This window comes from Erithacus rubecula, assembly GCF_903797595.1.
Source record: "Erithacus rubecula genome assembly, chromosome: 2".
NCBI classification, from domain to species: Eukaryota; Metazoa; Chordata; class Aves; order Passeriformes; family Muscicapidae; genus Erithacus; species Erithacus rubecula.
The window spans coordinates 95,730,942-95,755,981 of record NC_136685.1 but is presented as its reverse complement, the minus strand read 5'-3'; the positions used below and the strand labels follow the sequence as shown (position 1 = coordinate 95,755,981).

Here is a 25,040-nt window from a genome sequence, read left to right as displayed (position 1 = left end):
ATTTGTACTGAGATATTTTAGTTCCATCAAAAAAGTAAACAAAACAAATAGGGACTCAAAGACAAGATTCAACATCTGTGTCTTCTGATTATATTCTTGAAGCTGTTTTCCTCCTGTTGTGTCACAAATAGTCATTTGGCAATATTTCTGAGATTTCTGTTCGAGGTGATGAAATTAGTTTAACAGTCCACAGGGACAATTTGGATTTTGGAGTCTTCTTCTGTTTGGATTTCAGCAAAGGTGCCAAAGAAAAAAAGGAGATTAATCAGCAACTGCATGAAAAATAACCATAGGTTGTGGAAAATAAATAAATAAATAAATAAATAAGGCATTATTTAGTCCTGGCTTCAGGTCTAAAGAGCTTTTACCTCATGAAGTAGACTATATAAAATAATAACATCTCGCCTAGGAGCAATACAAAAGCAGGAGCCCTTGGATCCATGAATGGGTGCATAAATAGTTCCATAAACAGAGTGCTTCTTCTTCAGGAATAAAAAGGGTCTGGGCCCTAGAAAGTAAAAATGCTTTGCTGTCCCTTGGTCTCACCAAGCAAAACATGAAAAACAGTGTAGCTGAGAAGAAAAAACCTTTTCCCAGCATATTAGAAGAGCCCTGGTTAGTACAGCTGGGCCCCTGATTTCAACACCACTCGAAACACAAACCACTTGTGTCATTAAAAATCAGCCTTGCTCATCTCTGTCCCACTGCAACGCCATAAGGAATCTGGGGTCATTGATCCTTACAGACTGCGCTGAGCACTCATCCCCTGAGATCCGCATGGTTTGTCCCAGTTTTTGGGCGGATCCTGCCCTGCGATAGCGGCGCCGGGCGGGAGGTGAGGGCAGAGATGGCTGCAGCCCTCGCCTGCCTGCTGCTGCTGCTGGCGGGCTGCCTGGCATGCCCGCAGCACTGCCGCTGCCTGGGCAGGCTCGTGGTCTGCCAGGAGAGCCAGGTGCTCCAGGTGCCCCGGGACATCCCTGCCGACACCACCGAGCTGTAAGTACCGGCTGCTGCCCGGCCAGCCACAGGCCGGGGTGGCAGCAGTCCCTTGGGAGACTCCAGGCCAGCCGTGTGCAGGGCACAGCCCTTCCTCTGATTGCACCGTGAAACTCCTCTCTTTCTCTGACCCTGCTCCTTGTACGATCTCTGTTGAGAAAGATCTTTGCGCGTTATAATGCCAAGGGCAGGCTACATTTGAAGCGAGCATCCTTATGCTCTGAAGCATAAACTCTGAGTTTTCTTTACAGCTTTGCTTTAGCGTTGTTGGAAGGTGCAGAGCAACTTGTCTGCCCCAAACAACTGGATGGTGAGTGTTTGTTTGTACTGCAGGAGCTTTCCAGAGGTTTGTGCTTGTTTGCAAAGAAGCAACTTAATGTTCTCACTTTGAGATCGTAAAGGCATCGCAGAAAAGGCTCTGATAAACATTCCGAGAGGGATCCTCCTCTGCCAGAGGAGTGAACGATGTGAAGACAGACAAAACCCCTCCTCTATCTTAAAGCTTTTTTTGATTTTTCACGAAAGTAACCTGAGCAACAGTGTGTGGCAGCTGTTGTCTGTGTCAGTAGCACAGGCAAGCGAAGGAGTTTGTGCAATGGCAAGTCTCTAACCGCAAGTGATTGGTTTCATTTTAATAGTTTTAAGACAAGTTTTATCATCCTTTGCCAACACCCCCACAGACATCTGGCATTGTTGCAACATAAAGCAAAACCAAAAGGAGTAGTCCTGGATAAAGCCTTTCATTAATGAAGGGCAAATTTGAAAGGAGAATTCAATGAAGAATGATGTGTCACTAGTTAGAAAAATATACCCCCATCCCATTTTTATATACCACAGTATATCCATGGTTATTATGCCACAGTTTTCCTAGGGCAGAAGTTTTGTTTTGTTCAGAAGGAGGAGTTGTTATGCTCACTGACTAAGCAGACTGCAGTGAAAACTTGAGAGAAATGTCTGAATTAACCACAAAAGGTCAGTAAAAGTTTAAATCATTCTCACAACTAGAGGAAAAACTAATCCATCTGTGATTTAGGTCATCTAAATACTGAGTGAACTGTGCTCCAGGCATATACAGCTAATTTTGTTAAATTTTGCTTTGATTGTTTCTTTAGATTACACAGTTAAGGTCTGCCTTCTAGGGATTAAGAAAAAGCATTTTTAAATTATTTCTGCAAATCACTGAAAAGCACCTGTTAGTAAAATGGGATTTGTTCTCTCCTTGTTAACTTCTCAAGAGTTTGCTGAGGATCCTAATTTGTGGGTTCTTAGCACAAATGTTATTCTCTAAAACAGGCAGTATATAACATTAATGTGACTGAAAACAATGAACAAATCCTTTCTTCTGCCAGTGTTGTGCAAATACTGGAGCTCAACTTCACTCTCTTCTCACTTCCTCAAAATAAACCAGCTTTTGATTTCTCAGAAGGTAATTCAGGTCCCATTCCATCAGTATAGCCCTGGGAATGACTTCAAGCATGCCTCTGCCTAGAGCAGCTTTGAATATACCAAACTTTAGCATTACCAAAGCTAGATGCATTATCTGAAGTACTATCAAGTGACAAATAAATCTTAGATTTTTCATTCAGGATCAAAGAGGAGCTCTAGAAAAGTGCTTTCCTCTGCATCTCTCCACTGAGTGCCCAGTGGGGTGATTCAGGTGACTAAAATAGATTTTACTGCTCCAGATGACACTGCAGGTGCACTGCTGGTGGTAGAAAATCTTGCTTTATGTTTTCTCAGAAAATGAAAAGGGTTATTAAATCAGTGCACCAACTTAAGCACAGAAGGCCATGGTGTCTAAAAACCCTGTACAGGACACAAGCAGAGACTTCTTGCTACATACAGCTCCTGCAAGGTACTTTTTTCACTTCAGGGCTCATTCTGGGAGTCTGGATGCTCTTTGTTTTTATTTAATACACAGGAGAGGGTTTCTTCAGTACACTTACAGCTCTTCACCTTCCCTTACATGATCTTGATAGCTTGCCTAAGTTATCTTAGAGTCCTTCCCTAGTGCCTTTAAAATGTTGAATAGCCTGCTGGTGAATGCTTTAGAGTGAGAACAGGAGCCTGCTCAGCCTCAAGCACTTCTTTGCTGCATTTTTCTGTTTGGCTACAGCTGTGCCTGAAGTTGGGACACTGGCATGTGGCAGCCAGCTCTGACACTTGGCAGGAAAATCCACAATAGAGGTAAAAATTGGGCCCTCACTAGCAATTATCTCTTTGCTGTAGCAGAATTTTTTAATAGTTATTGTTTAGTGTTTGAGGGTTGGTCCTGAACTTGTGCTGCCATGAGGGATTTCCTTGTGATTGGCTTTCCAACAGAGAGAGCTTAGGCTCCAAAGGAAACATGAGCCCTGCAGTGTGGTGCATGAGACAGGGTTTGATCCTGGCTGGACTGGCATCTGCTTTAGCAAGGGTGTTCCAAAGGGAAGGCTGGGAGCTTCTTACCTTTTGTACTTAACCTTGTGGAAACAGATCAGAACCCACAGGCTTTCATCTCTCCAATTTCTGCCACACTTACAGCCAAAACCTCATGAGAGGGTAATTACAGCTTGGTTTGTACATAGCTTTCTGCAGATTTCCAAGCAGTCTGCAGCTGGCATGTTCTGAGTGTTTACAGGGCTGTAGTTATTAGCTGTTCTGCTTTATAATCTTTGCCTGGATAGAAGAATTTTTGGTATTTTTTTGTAGATACCAAAATGCCTGAGAGATGGCTCTCACTTACAACTTTGGAGTCAATCCACTAGAAACCAGAGGCTCACCTGTGTCAAGTATTACCAATTAATTACCTTGGGGGAAAAGGGGAGGGAGTGACTCAGTAGCAACTGCACAGTTTGCTCCTTGAAGATCTATTCTAGCCTTAAAATCCAGTGTTGAGTTTTGTAATCCATCCTCAGTATTCAGCGGGATTTCATTTATTTGAGGTCTTGCTTTGATATAGTAATGCAGACAAAAATAACATTCTCAGAAGGGATCCGTCTTAAGATTTAACAAACTACTTTAAGCAGAAGCATTTGAATAGCACCAAGTAACAAGATAACAGAAAATGGCCTCAAGTTGTGCCAGGGGTAGTTTAGGTTCAATATCAGGAATAATTTCTTCCCTGGAAGGGTCATCAGGCATTGGAATAGGCTGCCCAGGGAAGTGGTGGAATCCCCATCCCTGTAAGTATTATGGATGTGGCACTTGGGGAGATGGTTTAGTGGTGAACAAGGTGGTGCTGGCTTCACGGCTGGACTCAATTATCTAGGACTTGTTTTCCAGCCATAGTGATTCCATGGCACTTTAGCCATTGTCAGAGCAGTTTAGAGGTATGTTATATAGAGTGTTTTCTCCCAAGCATCTGCAAACTATAAACAGCAGGGATTTTTACTTGCTCGCTGCATAGGTGTTTTTGTACAATTGCTCAAGGATATTTACTTTAGACTATCAAGTCAAGGCTGAGTAGATGTCTGAGCACTAAAACATCAGCTGCCTAGAAATAGCAAATCCTGTGTTATGATGTCCTGAGTCAGATGTGCTTCCCAGGGACTGAAGCTGCAAATGATTTGTAGCTGCAACACTGTTACTGACAACTGCAATTAGGATTTTTAAATTATTATTCTTTCACACTTACAGTTTAAATTACACTGAAACCTGCAAACAGCTACACTTCTTGCTTGGGTGTTTATACTGATGGACTGACTTTACCTTAAAGGCAAGGTGTGAGAGGAGAAAGCAAACTAATGAAATGGAGACCCATGAAGCTTTGAACTCTCTGTATTATGGTGGTTAATCATACAGTTAATCAATAAACTTACATTTTTTCAGGAATGAGAAGAGAATGTTTTCTCAGCAGAGCATATGGAGAACATATTACATGCTGACTAAAGCCTTTTAAATTATTTTAGTTTTTAATTTAATCCAACTTTGCATCTGTTAGGGTTACATTATTCTCTTCCTGAATTTACATTCAGTTCCTACTTGAAAGAAAAAGCAACACAGTTGCTGTAAGATTGATGTCTGTGTATCCGTGCAGTGATCCAATGTTTAAGCTGGATTCTGTATTTGACACTTTAATTTGGAGGATAAAAAAAAATAGGCAGATCATAAGAGAGGAAGAGAAAGAAACAGAAGAAAATTACAGAATAGGATAATAAACTCAGCAGGACAGATCCTTGGCTGGTATAAATGACCAAATATATATCTTTACAGGAAAATTCCATTTCTAAACCTTCAGGAGCTGTTGAACACAAGGAGTTATCACACAATGGAAGCTGCTTTGCAGTGCAGCACTCTGCTGGCTTACTCCTGATGTTATAAATAAATACTTGCACATGCTCTTACTTTACTTACAGGGTCTGCAGCTTGATGCATGTATGTGGGAGGTATGGCCAAGTCTGAAGATGTATAGCTCTGTGTGTGTGTGTGTGTATGTATATATATATGTATGTATAAAATATATATTTTTAAATGAAAGTGCATTCGCTTAAAATTTAATGACTTGCTAAATCACTGAGCTTTTAGCAGGGAAACAGTGAAAGCCAAGACTTGATTTTGTTTGCATGCAGCATTGGGGTGGGGGGGAGGGGGGTACCAAGCTGATGCCCTTCACTGGAGTCAGCTACAGAGAGATTCTCTCAATGTATAAATGTATAAATTCTGCTTTTTTCCATATTCTGTTACACACACACACACACAAACCAGCCTGTGTCACATCTGAAGTGAGGTAAAATGGGCTCCTGGGCTGATGGGCTCCATGTCCTGAAATAAAGCCTCTCTGTTGGACATTTTGGATATGTTCTGGTTCAGTTCCTGCAAAGAACCAAAACGTGCCTACTGACTGAGATAATAATGTTTCTCAAAAGTGTTTGGAAGATCAAAGTAGTAATTTGTAGGAGTTGCATTTTCTTGTCTCAAATATGGTGTCTTCATCTTGTGTGTCTCCCCATTCAAGACATGAATATAGTTAAAAACCCAGGAGAGTTTGACAGTAATGTTATTCAAGAGATGGAATCTGGTAAATACCAAAGTTAGTGTTGAGGCACAGCAGGAAAGGAAATCCCTACTAAGATCTGAAGTTAGTAGTTTTAAGCTAAAGTGTGGTAAAAATTGAGAAACTGGTAAGCCTAGGGAACATAGCAAAGTAGGATGGAGGTCTATCTTTTATTTCTCCAACAAGAACATGAATCACTGAGCAGATTTGAGGAGTCATGAATTCACTGGTGTCATGCAGCAGTTAATTTCCTTTGCTCTGAGTGCTATGTTAGGCTAAACACTTCAACAGTATGGATGATTTCCTGGCTTCATTTACTCCCCTTACGACAGTTTCTTACAACTCATCAGTTTTCACTCTGCAGAAGTAAAACACTGTGTTTCAGACTTTGTTGCCTTCTCGTGTCTAATATTAAAATGTATTAACTCCATCTCTCATCCCATGCAGGGACACTTTGGCACAGGGAATCCTATTGAGTATCACTCAAAGATGACTACTGCTAGCTGGGAGAGCAGAGCATAGTCAGAGCCTCTAGGGAAATGCTTTCAAGAGTTTGAGTGACATTAAAGTGCTTATGTGGTTCAGCCTCAGCTTCAATGACCTGCCTTCCCATCCCTTAGACAGGGAGCTCAGGGTATCTATGAAGAAGGGATGCAGAAAGGGGGATATATGTGTGTGGCACTCATGCTCTGAGCAGCAGGGTACAAGTTGCTGTACTGTAAGAGCTTCCAAGCCAGGCCAGTTCATCTGTTATCCCTGTATTTGTTCATGCAGTTGTGCTTTCAGCTCCTCAAAGAGGTTTATAAATGGCATGTTGGGAATTTGAGTTCATAATTTTCTAGATCCGACACTTAGCAGATTCGTATCAGCATTGCAGTCTTGAAGAGAAAAGCTTATTATCTCACTCAATATCCCAGGCCATGCAACTTAAATGAAAAATTAAATTTTAAAAAACCTTCTCAAATACTTGATAATCCCCAATACATTTCTGAGATGATTTCTGGAGTAGAGATCCCCAGTGGGATGTGCCTTTAAAAGCTGCAAATCACATTCCTCTGGAAGAGTGTCACAAATAAAATGTGTCACCCTAAAAGCCAGCAGGAGCAAGTCTGCTGTGCACCTCCAGGGTTTTCTTTGCAGATACTGGAGGATCTCATCAGGCTGACATGTCTCTGGAAACACTGCTTGTGTGAGAGTTTAACAAGGGTGACAGTGGAAAAGAGTGGGTGAGGAATGCCACAAAAACAGGAAAAGAATGGCCCAGAGGAGAGATGCTAGGTGAGAATATACATCCCAAAGGGAGAGCTTCAGGAGGGGGTCCTGCAGAGCCAAGCAGAGTCATCTGCCAAAGAAAAATAACCAAACCTATGAGACACCCAGCTGAGGGGCCAAAGAAACCCATGCAGAGTTCAACATGCCTCACTCTCTCCTCTCTTGTTGGCAGTTTAGTTCATTCTGCTTAACTTTCCCAAGCCCTTGTGCAGGCAAGTTAACAGATATTTGGTGCAGGCTCACAGTTAATTTAAATTGTCATAGCTTCATTAACTTCAGTGGAAAGAGCTCCTTTAATTTTCACCATCTGGCAATGGGGACCTCTCTCAGCCATGTGTTGTTCATTTTGGCAGCAGCTGATTGGGAATGAGTGTGTGTGTGTGTGTGTGTGTGTGTGTTTGTGTGTTTGTGTTTGTGTTCAGTAAACAAGGTAGCTTGGGCACAAAAGACAGGTATTATTTTTCATAGTAGTTTATTACTTTTACACAGTGAGAGGCAAGCACTCTGGTAGGAAAAGACACTTTTCTTTGTTTAAGACCTTGACCTTTTCAGACAAAATCTGTAAATTATTTCACACACTTTGCCTGTAGTTTGATTGGGCTGCTCTTATTAGCAGTGAAATTTAAGTCATTAAGATGAAGCTTATTTCAAATTATAGGTCAGACCAAGCATGGATTTCATGTAAGAGTATAGAAAATTATTTCTTCTAATTATCTCAGATACACTATAACAAGAAGCCCAATTTCTGCCTTTTACTTAGTTGTAATTTCTTTGATCTTGAGGGTCTAGGGTCAGAAAAGCTTGGGGATTGTTTACTTTTGCTCAGTGTTTTCCTCCAACTATCTTTAAGTCTTTAGAAGCTCAGCCTGGAAGGTAGGGATGCTTTTTATCTCCCATTACCTTATCAAGCCACCTACAATCATTTGCTCCTGGGTAGCTAGAAGAGAATTTACAGACTGTTATTATATGCAGAGGAGATATGTGTCTGAGTGAAACAAAAACAGCCTCCAACCCAACTCAGCTGTATGAATCCTTGCTTTTCTTAAATATATTGAGCCTCCCTCTTTGCCTGGACTAACTAAATAATGCTCTATCCTTAAACACAGCATACTCAGATCTTCCTATAGACAAGACAGCCTTAATTTTAAGCATCTACCCACTAGGTGAGCTGCAGGCTGAAGCTTTCTCTCTGCTCACTCTCTTATCTATTCAAGAATGCTATTGCTAGTCAGCATTTTAACATATTTCCCTGGAAATTCTGAGAATGATCCTACTGACATAATGTTTCCCCATATCCACATACATGAGGATGTACTTTCTGATATAAATCCTTGTCCAAATACAGCCAGTTAATTGGAATTGATTTGTAAATATTTATTAGTCGGGAATCTGTGAATCTTCAGTGATTTTCCAAAAACACCATGTGCATAAATATGCAGTGGGGAAGATTTCCAGATTTTCAGTGTTTGATTCATCTTTTGTTTGAGTGTGGAAAAAGGAGGAATATACTTTCAAATGAAGATCAGAAGCTGTTTTTGGTTTTTTTTTATTTGAAATAGTAGCATGCAATGAAAAACTTGATGGACTGTGTGAAGCTTGGAAAAGAAGGTAGAGCTTGTTTCCTGGAGTTTCTGGTGTCCTGTATTTATGTTCTAAACACAAAACTTTGGGATAGCATGGGATACTTACAAAGACATCTTCCCTTCCTTTTGCTCCACAACTAGATCTTACCCAAGAAGTGTGCCCACACACCTGTGTATGTGCACAGGGTGTCTGTGTTTAACTTCTTCCTCCACCAGTTTGGCTCTGGGCAAAGAGGATGAGATTGGAAAACAGTAGCATGGATCTGTAGCTGTAAATCCCAAAAGGGCCCAGGCTAAGGTGGGAGAGAGTGATAATGGAAGGAGGGATCCTCTGCCTGTCACTTTTCCCAAAACAAGGAGCATGGGATGGGAAAAAGTGATATGTGATTATTTGAGGTTGGTTGTCTTCACTGAAAAGGATTGTCACATAGCCAGGTTAAGAATTATAATGGTTTTCTTTTGAAGACACCTTTGAAAGCCTCTTAATGGTTTCAAATTCTGTGCTGTGTCTTGTGCTTAGAAATAATCTCTGGTGGAACAGTCCTGCCTATACTTGGCTTTGAGAGGTTTGGATTTCAGTGCTTACCTTCAGGCTGAGCTTTGATTTCTTTTTTTCACTTGTACCATCACATGGTATAAACACATTAGGCTATTGCCTTTGGTAGCCCAGTAGGCATTTTGAGGGCCAGGCCCTTTCCCTGCAAGGGAAAAGACAATCACTGAGGTAAGAAAGCACATCTGTCTCCAGCAGTGGAAGCACCACCTGGGCTGCTTTCTCTGGTTTCTCCAGTCTTTCCACACCTTTAAAAAAAAAAATGGAGCACAGATCAGCCAAATCCATTTTTTTCTTCTTGATAACTACTGGGAGGCAATCTATTCTGAAGAGTCTTTCCTTGGAGTCCAGCCTCCCAGCAGGAATATTTATAGACACACACAGATCTCTGAACAAACAAGGTATAAGTAGAGGGGCTACAAACCCATGGAAAGACAGTGGGGTTGGTGCTAAAAAACTTCTCTTGTCCTCAAAGTTTCTTTGGCCAACAGCACTGCTATGGAAATTTTTACTTTTCATTTTTGGTAAGTGAAGAGTCATAAAAGAAGCACAGACTGTGCTAGAAAATGACAGCAGACCAAGAAATGCCTTGGCAGAATAATTCTCTCTAGGTGGAATTACTGGTTTGGGGAAATACTCGCTGTATCCGAATCCCATGAGCTGTAATTTCCTATCTGCAGTAAATTGTTGCCATGGCAGATGAAGCCCAGACCTCATTCTCCAGTCCTTTGAAATCAGCATTAGTGGCCCCTGTGAGGGAAAATCCAGGGTCTGATTCCACAGGCATTCATACACATCCTAATTGCTTGCCCAGGCAGCTCCACTGCTTCCCAGTGGGACAAATCACAGGTGCAAAAGTACCTGTCTGCACATATTTGCAGATTCAGGACTTTGTGCTATTGCAAGTAGACAGGAAACCACTGTGGGGAAAAATAAAATGGGCATTTTTGAAAGCACAAATGAAATAGGTTAAAAAAAAGTTTGCATTTATTTTAAATTATTAGGGGAGATTTTAATTGTTTTCATGGGCCATGTGGAATTGATAAGACAGTCTTAGGGCTCACAAAGCTTTCTATAAATATTAACAGATTTCACAACATTCCTGGTAAGTATGTAAATGTATTTTTATGCATTACAATAACAGCAAAGGCATGGGTTGCAAGAGATGAGCAATTTCCCAAGAGTACAGGGTTTAACCCACCTTATTCACCAGCCTATTCTCCTATGGCAAAATGCTTCCCTTTTCCAAATAGCAAACAAACAAAAATTACCTCTTGCATATTAGTATTTCTAATAACTATTTCTCAGCAGAGAAAGTTATAACTCTACTATTTTTTAATGTCAAGTGAGGCGTAAAGTTTCAGGGTTTTTTCCCTCAAATGCATTTTTATTGACTTGGTACATCTGCATCATCACCTTTTCCACTTTCTTCATTTCTGCACTTTTATTGTATCAGTTTCTGTCACTGTATTAGAAGAGCAGCATTTCACAGTAGTGTTACAGTCAGTAATTTAAAGACAGCTGAGGTGGAGATTTTTGTGAGAATTTCAATTATGGCTTACTGTTGGCTCTGTTATGGTCAGTAGGGCTGCCTATGGAGCACTAATCGGAAGGTTTTCACCCTTTTATGAGTTTAATTGCTCTCTGTATTTCTCCTTAGCTAAAGAGCTTCACAAATGCATGAACGTGGCATCTACAGGGATTTTTTAAATATACATTTACAGTATTCATTTCTCTACAGGTTTTTGCTGTGTTGTGTCCATGTGGATGAGCACACCAGAAATCACATTGGGTTTTGAACACTTTACCCTAGAAACTGGAGCATGTCCATCCAGAGCTTAACAGAGCGCTGGACATGGAGCCAGCAGTCTCCATGAATTTCCCACTGAGGAGTGCTTGTCCTTGGATGTGCTGATGCCCTGCTCTGGTGGGGACAGCTCCAGCCTCAGGGCTGCAGGCCAGGCTCAGCTCAGGCTTTGCCCTTTTGTTTGTCTGTCAGAGGCGTGGGCACTGTCTGCAAGAGGCTCTGGCGGCGATGGAAATCAGGGAGACGGGGTCTTTGTTCAAGGCTTTGGAAGACTTGCCTTTTTTTTCTCCCTCTGTGTCAGGCTGCCAGGAGCCAGCCTTGGTTCTAGGTGTGGATTCATCTCCTTAGTGTCCTCCAGGCTGAGTGGTTATCAGCTAAAATAGGCAATGAGGCAAGGGGTGCCTCACAAGTCCCTGCTTGCGTCTCCTTGAAGATTTTCTGCATTCCACAGAGAGCTACTTAACCTCTGATCTGGTGGGGTGGCAGACTGCTATTTTAATAGCCCAACTTGCCAGTTAGAGTACATCTTTACAAAATCCATTGAATAAAGGAGTTTATAGATTTCCATAAAACACCACATGCTGGTATCCTGCTTTTATGAACAGCTTTGGGCTTCAGCCTAGGTTGCATAGCAACATAGTTTTGTTAGTCTGAGCTCAAGTGGTTCAGGATGGCTCTCCATCCTAGAAGCCCAAAAGTCCTAGAAGCCTTGACTTCAAAGAGATGCCAACTGTTTTCTAAAAATGGCCCAAAGAAGGAAAAAGGTTCACCCAGACTATGTGGAGGTCTAAATTTCACCTTCAACATCAACTATAGCATCAGTCCAGGAGTTTCTGTGGCTTTGAGTTCCTTTTTGAGGAAGGTCTTTTCCAGCCTCAGTATCTGTATTTCAGCAGCTGCCTAACAGAAGCTACTGCCCATGTTTCCCCTGCCAGCCTGCCTAGGAGCATGCTTTCCAAGGTATGGTCATCTGAATGGTCTTTGCCCTTGCTGATCTTATTGAAGAAATGGTGATGTGAAATACTGTCCAGAAAGAAAACAGTGTCAAACCAATCACTAATCATTCCCTGCTATCTCCATGCTGAAATAGCAGTACTCACTGAGAGGCTGCTTCTGCCAGATAAAGGAAAATCAGCCAAAACATCTGTGTGCCTTGGAAGATTACCCTTGACTGAAGGAGATAGGAAAATCAAAAAGCATACAAATGCAGAAAATATTTTAGTTGTGGCTTTCTATATTTTCAGTGCTTGCTATGTAGGATGAAGAAGAGGCTGTGATGCTTAATTTCTTTTTTGCCTCTTCTACAGTAAGACCAGTTTTCCTCAGGGTAACCAGCCCCCCGACCTCATAAACAGGGGTAGGGAGAAAATAGACCCCCTCTAATCCAGGAGGATGTAATTAGTTATAGGCTGGGCCACCTAGAAACTCACAAGCCTATGGCACCAGGTTTGATTCACCCAAAAGCACCAAGGGAGCTGGTGGAAGGGATCACCAAGCCACTTTCCCTCATTTACCATCAGTCCTGCTGGAGGTTGCACAGTGTATCACATCCATCCGCAAGAAGGGCTGGAAAGAACATCCAGGAAAGTACAGACCTGTCAGCTGTTCTCAGTGCCAGGGAAGGTTATGGAATAGATCATCTTGAGTGTGATCACAAGTGTTCACAGTATGAGCACATACAGGGTAAGTAAGGAATCAGTAAGAGCTGGCTGGATGGCCAGACCTAGGGAGTGGTGGTGAACAGTGGTGCATCCAGTGGGTGCCTGCTGGTGTCCCCCCAGGGCTCACTATTGGGGCCAGTCCTGTTGGATATCTTTAATGATGATTGGATGAGGGTCTGAAGGGCATCCTGGAGCACAGATGACACCAAGCTGGGTGGGAGTGTTGATCTGCTGGAGGCAGGAAACTCTGCAGAGGGATCTGGACAGGCTGGGCAGCTGGGCTGAGACCAGAGCTATGAGGTTCAGCAAGACCAAGTGCTCTTCCTCCTCTGAGACCACAACAATCCCATACAGTGCTACAGACTGGGGGCAGAGTGGCTGGAAAACTGCCCAGCAGAAAAGGAACTGGGGGTGCTGGTTGACAGCCCTGAACATGAGCCAGCGAGTGTCCAGGTGGCCAATAAGGCCAGTGGCATCCTGGCCTGTATCAGCAAGAGTGTGGTGTCAGGAAAAGGACAGTGATTGTCCCCCTGTACTTAGCATTGTTGAGGCCACACCTGAAGTGCTGTGTCCAGTTCTGGGCCCCTCACTACAGGAAAACATTGAGGGTGTGGAGAGACTCCAGAGAAGGGCAGTGGAGCTGGGGAAGGGACTGGAGAGGGAGTCCAAAAGCAACAGAGAATATTGTTTTAAACACTGCAGCCTTATAAACAAAGCCCTTGGAAATAAACATCCTTTACAACTGTCAAACTCAGAACAAATACTCATTTTCTCATTGCCAGAAGCATTCCTTAATCTGAGAAAGTGAGAGAGAATGACTGTGATCATACCTACTCTGAACTCTATCTATTTGCAAGAATAGATATGAATGTCATATTAAAAAAAAAAAAAAAAAAAAAAAAAAAAAGTGGTTGGTGACTGAGGTGAAATAATCAAAAGGGCTGAAATAACAACCACTGAATCTCACCCGACAGGTCAAGGGGTATAAATTAACAGCACATTTTCTTGACAAAGTAATCAGCTACAAAATCCATGCATTCTCACATTTCTTTGTAAGGCCAACTTGTCTTTGAAACTTAAAAGATCTTTTGCCATGTAAAACATGGAAAAAGAAGATTCTGCAGGGAAGTTGCAATTGGAGTAGAGTAATGATGCAGACATTTGAAATAAATCTGAGGGAACTCATAATGATTCTGGAAGGGTAAGTGTGAAACTTTGCAGGGACATTTCAGGTTTAGTGCTTGATGCTGACTGTCATTTTTGCTTGCCCTTAAGCTAAACCAAACATGGTTAACCAAGCATCTTGCAGCAAATTCTATCAGCTAGATAAGATGTGCAGCACTTAATGTACAGAACGTTGGCTGATTGTGGATGTCACCGGAGAAGAATGTGAGGCCAACTCATTTTTTTGTTAGAAACTCTGATTGGGACAATTCCATCTCAGCATGAAGAGATTATCACTGTACCACTGATTGGTTAACCTCTGTTCCCATTATTCAGGTTTCTGCATGCAGTAAATTGTCTGTCCAGTACATATTGAAAAATCAGTGGAAGAATTCCTATTGATTTCCATTAGATTGTGTCATAATATTGTGCCCAATGCAGTCTTTTACTGCTTTGCTTTAGCACTTGGCCATCAGCACTGAAGGGTCAACTAACAGAAGCCAAGGAGTCATGGCAATGTTTTACTCATGTGACTCATGAATGGATGTTTAGAATAAAATGAGAGCATTAGAAATAGCCAAGTTCTTATACAACATATATCCTTTAATTACCTTCTGTCACAGCAAGTTATCATTGTTTTTAATTTAGCAAACACCCTCACACTGGTGAGATACGCTGTTTCATCCCTGCTGGAGATGTTGGTTTGTTTGGTTTTTTTAATTTTAATATGAGACATCAAGGAGGTGGAAGGAGAGCAGAGGTTTCAAGCACCCTGACATCCAGTACTGTATCTTATGTTTCCCTAATTCTCTCTTCAAGGTGAGCAGTCAAGATAAGCCAACGATCTGCAGCCCATCTAATTTGTTTTTCCATCATTTTCTTAAGTTGTCTTATGTGCAATAATCATTACAGTGTAAGTGACACTGCTGGGAAAATCAACTCTTCCTCACTGAATAGAAAATAAATTACACTACACTTGAATCATAATTGGTATTTTGTTTATTTTGTTGGACTTGAAGTTAACCACTGGGTACTTTGCCCAGGAAAGTTCTGTGTCTTCTGGCAAAGGCACTGCTTGCTATAAACATTAAGGAATCTACTTCAGATCGAAATATAATAAAAAATGTTTATGGATCTACACTGAATTTTCTGTCAGATGTTCAATATTACGTCCTTGAAGACTATAAAGCCTCTGAATATTTATTAGCAAGATGGAAGTCTATTCCAGATAGGCTTTGAACCATGCTCACTACTGGAGCATGTGAATGACTTTCAGTAGTACACCTGTCATATATTCTATTATTACAAGATTACTATTCCTCTTCTGCTGTTTATCTATAATTCAACACAACAATGACAAAGACTCTTATGTGCTCTACATGAGCACAAAGCCCACATAACTGATACCAGCTTTTCAACCTGAGGATGAATGGGAGCTAGCAGAGGTTATCAGTACCTTGCATTGTTCTCATACATCTAGGGTGTTCTCCCAGAGTGTGTCAAAAACCTCCTCAGTTTTACTGCATCCAGTGGATAACCCTTGGCTGGGGTTAGAGAGACCTTCTGAGTGTTTTTTCCAGGGATCTGACCTAGCATCTCTTCACCTGAGAATTAAATCCTGTATATAATGCAGCACACTTGGTGTTTGCTTGCTTATCTATTTAGTTCTGTCCTCTCTGTAAAATTCTGCATTTTTCTTCAGGGAAAAAAGGAAAAAAAAAAAAAAAGAAAAAAAGAAAAATATTATTTTGGGGTTTTATTTATTATTTTGGGTTTGTTTTTTCCTTTCAGGGAAAAGGAAAGGGAGTCTGTGTTTATGTTTGGATAACCTGGAGTATTTTCAGTATCCAGCTCTGTGTACAGCTGTACAGCTGTTCTGGGAGAGATACTGAAAAGCTGCAAGTGGATTCTTTTGCCATCTTATCACATTCAGACAAGAGAAGACACCCCTTGGCTTATAATGATAAGCTACAGCCTTGATCGATTTGATCTGTGCTTTTGTTCTTCTTCATAATTTGAGCTATTGATTCTATTTATTAAAACTAATTTAAAAAACACAAGCCCTGAGTGCTCTGCTGTTCCAGATCAGGCTGCTCCAGGCAGTCTGATCTGAAGCTAATCCATTCACTGCTGATTTATTTTCACTTTGTTTTCAAGCAGAGTTCTGTTCTGTGTTTCATTTTTTTTGGTCCTCTGTTTCTCTCTGAGAAAAAAGGCATATTGTTTCACACCTCCAGTGCAAGCAGGGTGGTTTAGATTCCTTTTTCTGATATATGAACTCAGAAAAGTTTACCTGATTCTTTTTTATGCAGGTTTTGTTCAGAAGGTGGCCCACTCTGTATTGTTCTCTGTTGCTTTAAATAAAAGCACTACTTTTATGCTAGAAAAAAAAAAGTATTTACTTAAATGCACTCAGTCTTGCCATCTTGCCATTCATGGGAGTCACCATGTTCCTAAACTAAGGGCCAGCAGAGGAAATCTTTTCCTGGACTTCCTGGGAATCACAGGTTTGCTAAGGGCTGGTTGATAGTTCTCTTAAAATAAATACCTTTATTCAGACTTAGATATATCAGATGAAGACCTTATTATCCCAAACAGATTAAAAGAGGAGCCTGAAGGAGATAGACACTTTTCAGCACCAAGCTGGCTTTGAGTTTCTGGGCAAAGATCAACATTTAGTGACCCAGTGATATTTTGTTTACTGTTGGTACATTTTGTTAGTAATGCTATTAGACCTTTTTTCCCCAGCTTAACACGGTTATTTAAATCTTTAACCTCCAAATTATTTGGCTGGTTCAAAGCTCTCTGAGTGTTCTGCTTGTGCAGGGATTGCATATTGTGCCTACTGCATCTTTCAGTGTTTGATGCTGCAATGTATTCTTTCCACAGTAAAAAAAATAAAAAACCCTCATAGTCAATTCCTAATTCATGCTGAGGTCTGCTTGGTCATTCCACAATCTAAAGCCTGCAATTTCTTTTGCAGTATGTCAGGACTATCAGCTGGAATCAATCAGGCAAAACATAAGCCTTGATATTGTCATGAAGGAAACAGGCACAAGGTAATATAGAGTAATATCCTCTGAAGCCTTGGTCCAGCTTGAAAACACTGTGCTTTACTTCAGAATCAATATGGGCACAGCAAGATGAAGTCAGTGTTGCTGAATATTTCTTTCCAGGTTAGAAATGCCTTATGTAGTGTATTAGGAAAGTATCTTTGTTTTGACTTGAGAGCCACAGGTAGATTATTGATGGGATACTGGCTACAACCAACATTTAGACAAAACACAGTTGTTCAGATACAGTAAGAAAGAAACTCTCTGCAACTTGTTTACAACATGATCTTGCCCCAAATCTTCACAGAGATGTCATAGAGCCCAGAGAGCATCTTCTGCAAGGGGTCAGCAACTCAAATTTGACCCATCAGCTCCAGCTAAGGCCATACTATTCCCCAGGTCTCCAGGCAGAGTTACAGCCCAGCAAAGGCAGATCATGGTGAGTTTTTCTTTCTGTAGGAAGGGACCCCCTGCTTTGCCTGCTCTCTCCCTGCAATATCAGTGATGGCTGTGAGTGAATCAAGTATACTATGCACAACAGGAAGTCTTAGATCTGTTAAGGTTAGTTTGAGAATCAGACAAGTATTCAAGATACATTAACACAATATTCCTCCAGCCTCCAAATAATTCCAGACCAGGGATTACCTGAAATTTGTGTTGAAGCATCTGTCCTTGCCCACCTTCTCCAGGACTTGACCTCTGGCATCCCTTTAAGCTTTCCATGCCAAAAAGTCAGGGTCAAATTGGTTATTCCTCTTACAAAAGTCATATCCTGTCTTTGATCAGGATTAGTGCCTTCATCTTTACCTTTCCCAATCTCAAATACCCTTTTTGAGATGGAAGGGATCAGAACTGCAACCTCTGTTTTTATAGTAGAGAAGGGAGAGGAAAGTTTTAGAAAAGGAGTGCAAGAAACAAGTGACACAAAACCCTTAAACATTTAGAGGACTATGAGCCTCAACTTGCCTTCTAGTCCACCTCCCAAAGAGGGCCTGGGAGAAGAGTAAGGGACAACCTGAGATTTTGCACTGGCAGTTCAATTTGCCTGATTTTACAAAGATTATCAAAATGACCTGGGAAAAGCATTTGTGGCAAGCTGAAACATTCTTTTAATATTTTCATTATTAAGGAATGCTGAAGCTTTCTTGTCACATTTATTTTTGGTACTGTCTTGTGGAGCCAATCCTGTGCAATGAAATAGGAGTCTGAAAGAGGTGCTGAAAGCATTAAACTGTATCAGCAAGTGCCACATCCACATGCCTTTTTTTATCCAGTTTTATGCAAGGAGATGCCTATCACAGTCATTTAGAGAGCTGATGTCACAGTCAAATCAAGAAATATGATGGAAGGGTGTGTAGGAAGGGGGCAGAAGTCTCATCCACTGAGGTTAGATGTTGAAAAGAATATATTTTCCCAGGCATAAGTGCTAAACTCTCTCTTAGAGGTCTTCCATAATCTGCAGCTGTGCCATGAGCAGGTCAAGTTTCTCCCATCTCTATTTCACTCTTCTCTCACCCTTTTTAGGAGGACCATGTATGTTTATTATTTTTAAGTGCTCCATGGAAGGTTCATGTTTGAGCAGCACTCTGAAGGTGAAAGCATGAAGCACATCTTTATTCCAAACACAACCTTGCATTTCAGTTGCCAGTGTGGTCAAGGTGGCCTCTGTCTGAAACACTACTACTCACTTTCAAATGCAATAAAGATCCATGCTTGACAACAGTGCAGGCTTTGTCCTGTGTATCACTGAGAAGAGCACCTGTCAGTCTTGCAGGAAATAGTACAGTTAGTATTTTTAAGGATAGTGGCACACTAGCTGCCATGCTATATTGAGTCAGGAGCATCCTTTTAATGTGTAAAGATAAATCCATGCCTAATGGAAGGTAGATAGATAAATTCAGCTTCTGAATGGCAAGGTAATTCCTGCTAAAATAATAGGAAATGCAATTATTTATTTGGGGTTTTTTTCAAATAAAGGAGAAGGCAAATTCCTTGCTTTTTGATTCCCTATCAAATTGGTGATGTCTATGGGGAAGACACCTCAATAACAGAGAAAGACTCTGAGGGAGAGGAGATGCTCTTGGTAGAGTGCAGAACAATATTGGAAGACTCTAGGCACCTGTAGATGATATCCCTGTGATTTTTTCCACTTTGTCACTTCTAGTGTTATTTCAAAACTTAAGCATTTAAAATTTAAATGTGTGCTTCACTAGTTAAAAAGAAATAAATTCTCCACTTGCCATGGTTCTGGAGAAGCAGGAGCATGTGGCACAGGCCCAGTTCATTTCTTTATTTCAGGATAGCACAAGTCTGGCTGGTGCCCTGAGTAGATGCTGTTTGCCTCTGGGAGCTTTCTTTCCAGAGAGGCTGTTTTCCCAAGAATTCCACTTGAGTCAGTTGTGTTTGACACTCACACTGCTCTTTGGAAAATACAGCACGTAGTAGATAGCAGAGAGACTATTTACTTTTCCAAGCTTGTATTCAGATAGGAAAGAGGAGTACAGCTGAGTCTCCAAGTGCTGCTTCTTAAATGGTTTCTGACTGCTCTGGCATTGGGAGTATCTGATATCTCATTACAACTTCAAACAAGCCTTTCCATGTATCCAAATTAATCCAAATATTTAGTGGGGACCCTGTTACTTATTAGACTGTGTACTGAGTAGGGAATGTAACAGTGAGTGTGTTTCTTTTTATTTCATTAATATTCTGGATACTTCATCTGTGTCTTATTAAGCAGCATAGGTAGAGTGCCTATTAAGATATGGGTGGGAAAGGAGATAAAAAGCACTCCAGCTGTTTCTAATGAATTTATCAAGATGAAGTGACACAGCTAAGTTATTTGGTGTTTTGCTATCCAGTGATGGTTCAGTGAGTTTTGCAGAAAAGCTTCCTTTTCTTTTTTGCCTTTCCTAAGGCACCCAACTCAGAACTTAAGGAATTTTGTCCCTGGAGGATTTGTCTCAGTCCATACAAAAATTCTTATGTATGGTGGGCCTGCCAACATAGAAAGTCCCAAAGTCTTTGATGTAGAAACAGTGCACACAAAGAACACTTGTCACCTTTTGGGTACAATCTCAAACAATGAACAAACCCCTCTTCTCTCCCTGCTGTGAAGTAAGATTTTTTTTTGACACATTCTTGGGACAGGAAGAGTCTAAGTGACTGGCTGTGTGTGAGCAGGATGGTTATTCCTGCACTGAACCAAAAGAATGGAAGAAAGTTGTGAAGACAATACCTAAAAAGCTTCCCATCTGATTGGACTGTGGACATTTTCCAGAATTGTATTTGCCTTGACAAGTTGCCCATGGGAAAGAATTCAAAGTAAAACATTATTTTTGGAAGAACAAAATAGCCAGTTCTTGTACAATGCTGCTTTTGTTAGGGAATTATGCAGAGATACTAATAAAAATAGATGTAACACCAAGAATGTGCTCGGAGTGAATGAATTTTTAAGGGCTGCTCCTCACCATAAGGATGGTCACAGGTGTCAAGGTCAGGGTTTAAGGAAGTTGTACATTCACTACATGTTGGGCTTTTCTCAAAGGCCCCTGTGAGTAAACTGTGAGCAACAGGATGTGCTTATCTAAAAGTAGCATAGTGTCTTACAGGATAATCAATACTAATAAAAGTATAGCTATTTGTAAAAATAAAGCAATCATCATGGCTCTCTGTAACCAAGATGGGATAACTTCATTCACTTGTGTTACTTATCTTGCACAGAGCACTTTTCACAGCATGCCTTTGACTTTAATAGCAGCAATTTTAACTGTCAAGCTTACTGCTGGCCTTTTGTGGTAACTCATTCCAAACAGTTAAACTCTTCTCAGATGTGAACATGACTGGGATTCTGCTCAGTGGCCTGAAGAGGAGTTGTTTGTTGGAATTTGTGCTGGGCAGCAGACCCTTGTTCTCTGTGTGTGTATGTACTGAGGAGGAATCCAGAGCTTCAGCTTTGCTTTACTACATCTCTGGGGAGCTTAAAGCAGAAAAAAGATCCCTTCTGCTTTACCTGATGTCATTTGTGTTTGGGACATATCTTGTGCACTACTGCTACTTGCACCGAAATCTTCGACAAAATTGATTGTCAGGGACTTCCAAAAATCAGTTAACACACACAGGCAGCTGGTCTGAATAACCACAACTCTTGTGCCTCTCCAGCTTTGCCTCAATGTAAATCAACCCAACCTAAATACACTGAAATAACTATAATAAGTGTAGACCATAAAGTATCTCAAAATGACTAAAAGTCTTGGCGTTGCATTCCTTTTTCTAATTGGGAGTTTTGCCATCCTGTCTTTTTTTTTTTTTATCCTGTTTTTCCATATCCAGATTCCTCCCACCCTATTCGAGCAGAGCTATTTATTTGAGCTTTATTTTTAACTGGCTGCACGTGTGACCTCAGAAGGAAGCTATCTGCTGTGCCATGGGGGATGCACAGTGCTACTGAGCACAGAGTGTGCTTTGTCCAGAAATGAAAAGCATATCAGGGCTGAGACTAAACATGCCATGGCTTTGGAAAACTAACTCAGGGAGGAGGGAGAGTGAGCTTTACAAGCCCATTGTTTGACCACTTTTACAGTCTTTGAGATGCTTGGTTGTTTTTTGTTATTTTTTCTCAGTAGTTTTCTGTTTCCTTATCTCTCCTTATCAGCTGTTAGCTGCCTATGGGCACTGTGTGTAATTAATTAGCTGACCTAAGCAAGGTCCTCGGGGAAAAACAAGTCCCACAGCAAATTTGCTGTGCCTGTGGGAGCAGCATCACAGCTCTGCAGGGAAACAGGCATGTTGTTATCCATGCCGTGGTGTTGAGGCCACTCTGCAAGTGAAAAACCTACATAGCATTGGGGGTGTGATCTTAAAATGCTTCCTGCAGCTTTCTGTGGCTGGGGGACATTATTACACTGGATAAGTGTTAACTAAATTTAGAATAGGGATGCAATTAATTATCCTTTTAATCTAATTCCAAAAAGAAAAGGAAATAGATTTTTATGGGAAGCCACTGATAAAGATTAAGGAGTGATTTTTGATCAGCTGCTGCACTTATTTCCTTTTAGATTCAGACCTGCAAAGCAGACAGACATCACTAATAACTTCATCATCACAGTTTTATTGTATTTACTTTGACTGTACAATGCTTTATTTAATAGCTCACAAACCAACATATTTTCTTTCTCACAGATGGTCTTTACATAACTCACAGACCTGAAGATTCCCAAGTAGCCTTCCCTCCCAGATTAACCTTACATTTTTTGTCTTCTTCATGAAATGAGCATTGCCTGGATTTTCCTTGGAATGCTCACCTTTACCAGCTTTTATTATCCCAGAAGAGGAATTAAACCAGCTGCACTGTCTAGATAACTTCTTTCTCAAGCATTTGAAAGGGATGAGCAGCTGATTTAAGCACATTAGGGTGGATGCAGTGATCAGATGCTTCAATCCAGATTGTGCATGTTAGCAAGGGATTAAGGTCTTTCTCTCATAAGTCCATTTACTGTGTGTGAAGTAGAGGCCTCTCAGACACACAAATCCATGTATCATGTCTCAGTTGAGCAAATAAATTGCAAAGCTCATGCTCCCTTATTTGAGTGGGAAAGCCTGTGCTTTCAGGGTCCACTCTTTGAAATGAATCTGCACTTACATGAATAGTCATTATCAGAAAAATATTCAGCTTGGCTTTGGTTTCTTCTTAAAGTAATACCATATCTCTGTGAAAGGATGAGACAACAGGATGGTGGGAGATAGTTTTTTGTCACTGCTTGTGCTGTTCCTCATGATCCTACTTTACTCAGCCTTACAAAGTCCCTACTTCAAGATCCCATGGAAGTGAGGTGACTAATACAAATCTATCCCCATTCTTAAAATAAAGCCTTGTGAGTATTGAAAATAGCTTAGCAGCATGATATGCATGCTCTCTAAAGACTTTAAAACCCAAAAGCAAATAAACCCAATCTTTTTGCATTTAGCTTGATAGTTTTGTAAGCCTGATGTTTTAGCATCCAGTTTATGACTTGTACTCCTCTCTGCCTGCTGTTGGGAAAGGGAAAGCATTGCTTCTTTTGAAAGCACCTACAACCTACTTAATATATTCCAGAGATTTTCCACCTAGGCAAGTGAGCAGGAGAAATACTTTAATGTTCACATACATCTGCATACACCCCTTCCCAGTGAGATGTTCACTAGAACCTGACCTAGTCACAGTGAAGTCATATGACACTGTGGACCCATTTCAGTGAGCTGGAGGCTTACAAATGTTCTTCATAAATTTAAATTAAATCACATTTAGCTTTAAGGAATCTCATGATTCATTCTAGTGGGAATTAGGACAGAAGTTTAGGGACAAAGTGACACAGATCAATTGGTTTACACCATCTGGGATGAGGTCTGCAGTATCTTTTTGTCTGCTATTACAACATGAAAAGCAAAATAGTCCTTCACTGTTGTATTGACTAATCAAGCAAAAACAGGGAAAAAACCTCACCTGGATGCAGGATCTTGTTGGTTTGTGCATTTAATCAAGAGCACATTAAATAGGTCATAGAATCATTTTGTCTTTCCCTGATGTAAAGCAAAAATTCATCTGTTGCTTGTGCTGGAACCTCCAGCACATCTCCAAAGCAAGAAGCAAAACCAAAGAAACAACAAAGAAACAACCAAAAAGATTTACAGAGAGCAAATTAATTTTCACTGTAGATCTTTGTTTGACAAAATGCACATTGCTGCAGAGGATTAGAAGGTGATAGCATCAGTCTATTAGCTCAGAGATTAAAGTAAAAATGTTCTTCAAAATCCTATCACATTTATTCATTTGGAACCAAAGTTGTTGATTTAGCATTATGGTCACTGAATCTTTTTGGCTTTTTATTTTATTTCCCTTTGGTCTTTAAGTTATAAAGTTTATGGTATCTGCTTGCTATAGTTCATTTTAACATCAAGAATTTGTAATTTACATGAGGCAGGGAAGATAATTCTACAATGCACACAGTTTTCTGATTAACTGTGTGTGACTTTAGTAGCTCTAAGAAATGGGTTTTAACGAGTGTTTTGAAAGACCTACATTCAGCCAGACTTTATGATGCAGAATTTTTTTTTTTTTTTTTTAACCAGTCTAATTTCTGATAATCAGTGCAGTTCTTTGTTGTGCAAGGTTATTGCCAGTGGCAGGGGGAAGTCTTTGCCAAGGAATGGGCTTGGGAGAATGGGGCACCAAAGCAGGATGGGAGCAAGTTCTGGTGGAAAATGTATGCCAAAGAGCATTTAATTAATTGTTCAGGAAAATCCTGTGGGACCAGGGTCTGAGAATTCATTTGATTAATATGTAAAATACACCATTCTGAACACAAATGGCTAACCTCACAAACACAGTGAGGTTACAGTGGCTTTACTTCACAGGTTTTATTTGCACTTTTTTTCAGAGACAATTAGCAGAAATTACCTGTATAGGTCCACTTTTTTTATCTTCTAATTTAACAAGTCTTTTTAATCACCCATACCTTGAGCATCAGATATTTGAATAATGATCCAGTTCTCCATCCTTTCATGATGAGGTCAATCTCCTTTCCATCACTGGAATCATGTGGGGCTGGATGAGAGAACATTAATTTTTCTGAAGATTTTTTTTCCCTCATGTCTTATACTCTGCCTGTCTGAACTACTTCAGCCAGAGAAGACTCTATTTTAAGAAAAGATCAATAAATCTTGTCATAACTGGAAATGTTAGAGGGTTATTCAGGAACATTTTAGCAGTACCTGCTAATTTCTGTTCTTTGCATCATGTCCCCTCTAGGCTTTGAGATTAATTTGTCACTATGATATTTCTGTGATACTGGACACAGCCATACAGAGACAAGATGCATTTTTATTTTTGTTATTCATAGTATTATAAAGTACAAGTCATCTGTGTCAGTGGCTTCATACTAGCCAAGATGCCACTGTTTTAAACATCAGGTTTAGATGTCCCTATGTAAACAAACAAATCT

The 25,040-nt window shown here is 40.6% G+C and overlaps 1 protein-coding gene across 3 annotated transcripts in view; it reads left to right on the top strand.

Annotated features, from left to right (window-relative positions):
• The first annotated feature begins 819 nt into the window (after nucleotides 1–819).
• The window catches only part of FSHR (follicle stimulating hormone receptor), a 76,826-nt gene continuing 52,605 nt past the window's right edge, over nucleotides 820–25,040 (top strand). For all 3 annotated transcript variants that reach the window (XM_079297986.1, XM_079297987.1, XM_079297985.1), the window contains exon 1: nucleotides 820–996. In XM_079297986.1, coding sequence (XP_079154112.1) covers nucleotides 848–996 — 149 coding nt within the window. In that variant the 5' untranslated portion in view covers nucleotides 820–847. The remainder of the gene's footprint in view (nucleotides 997–25,040) is intronic.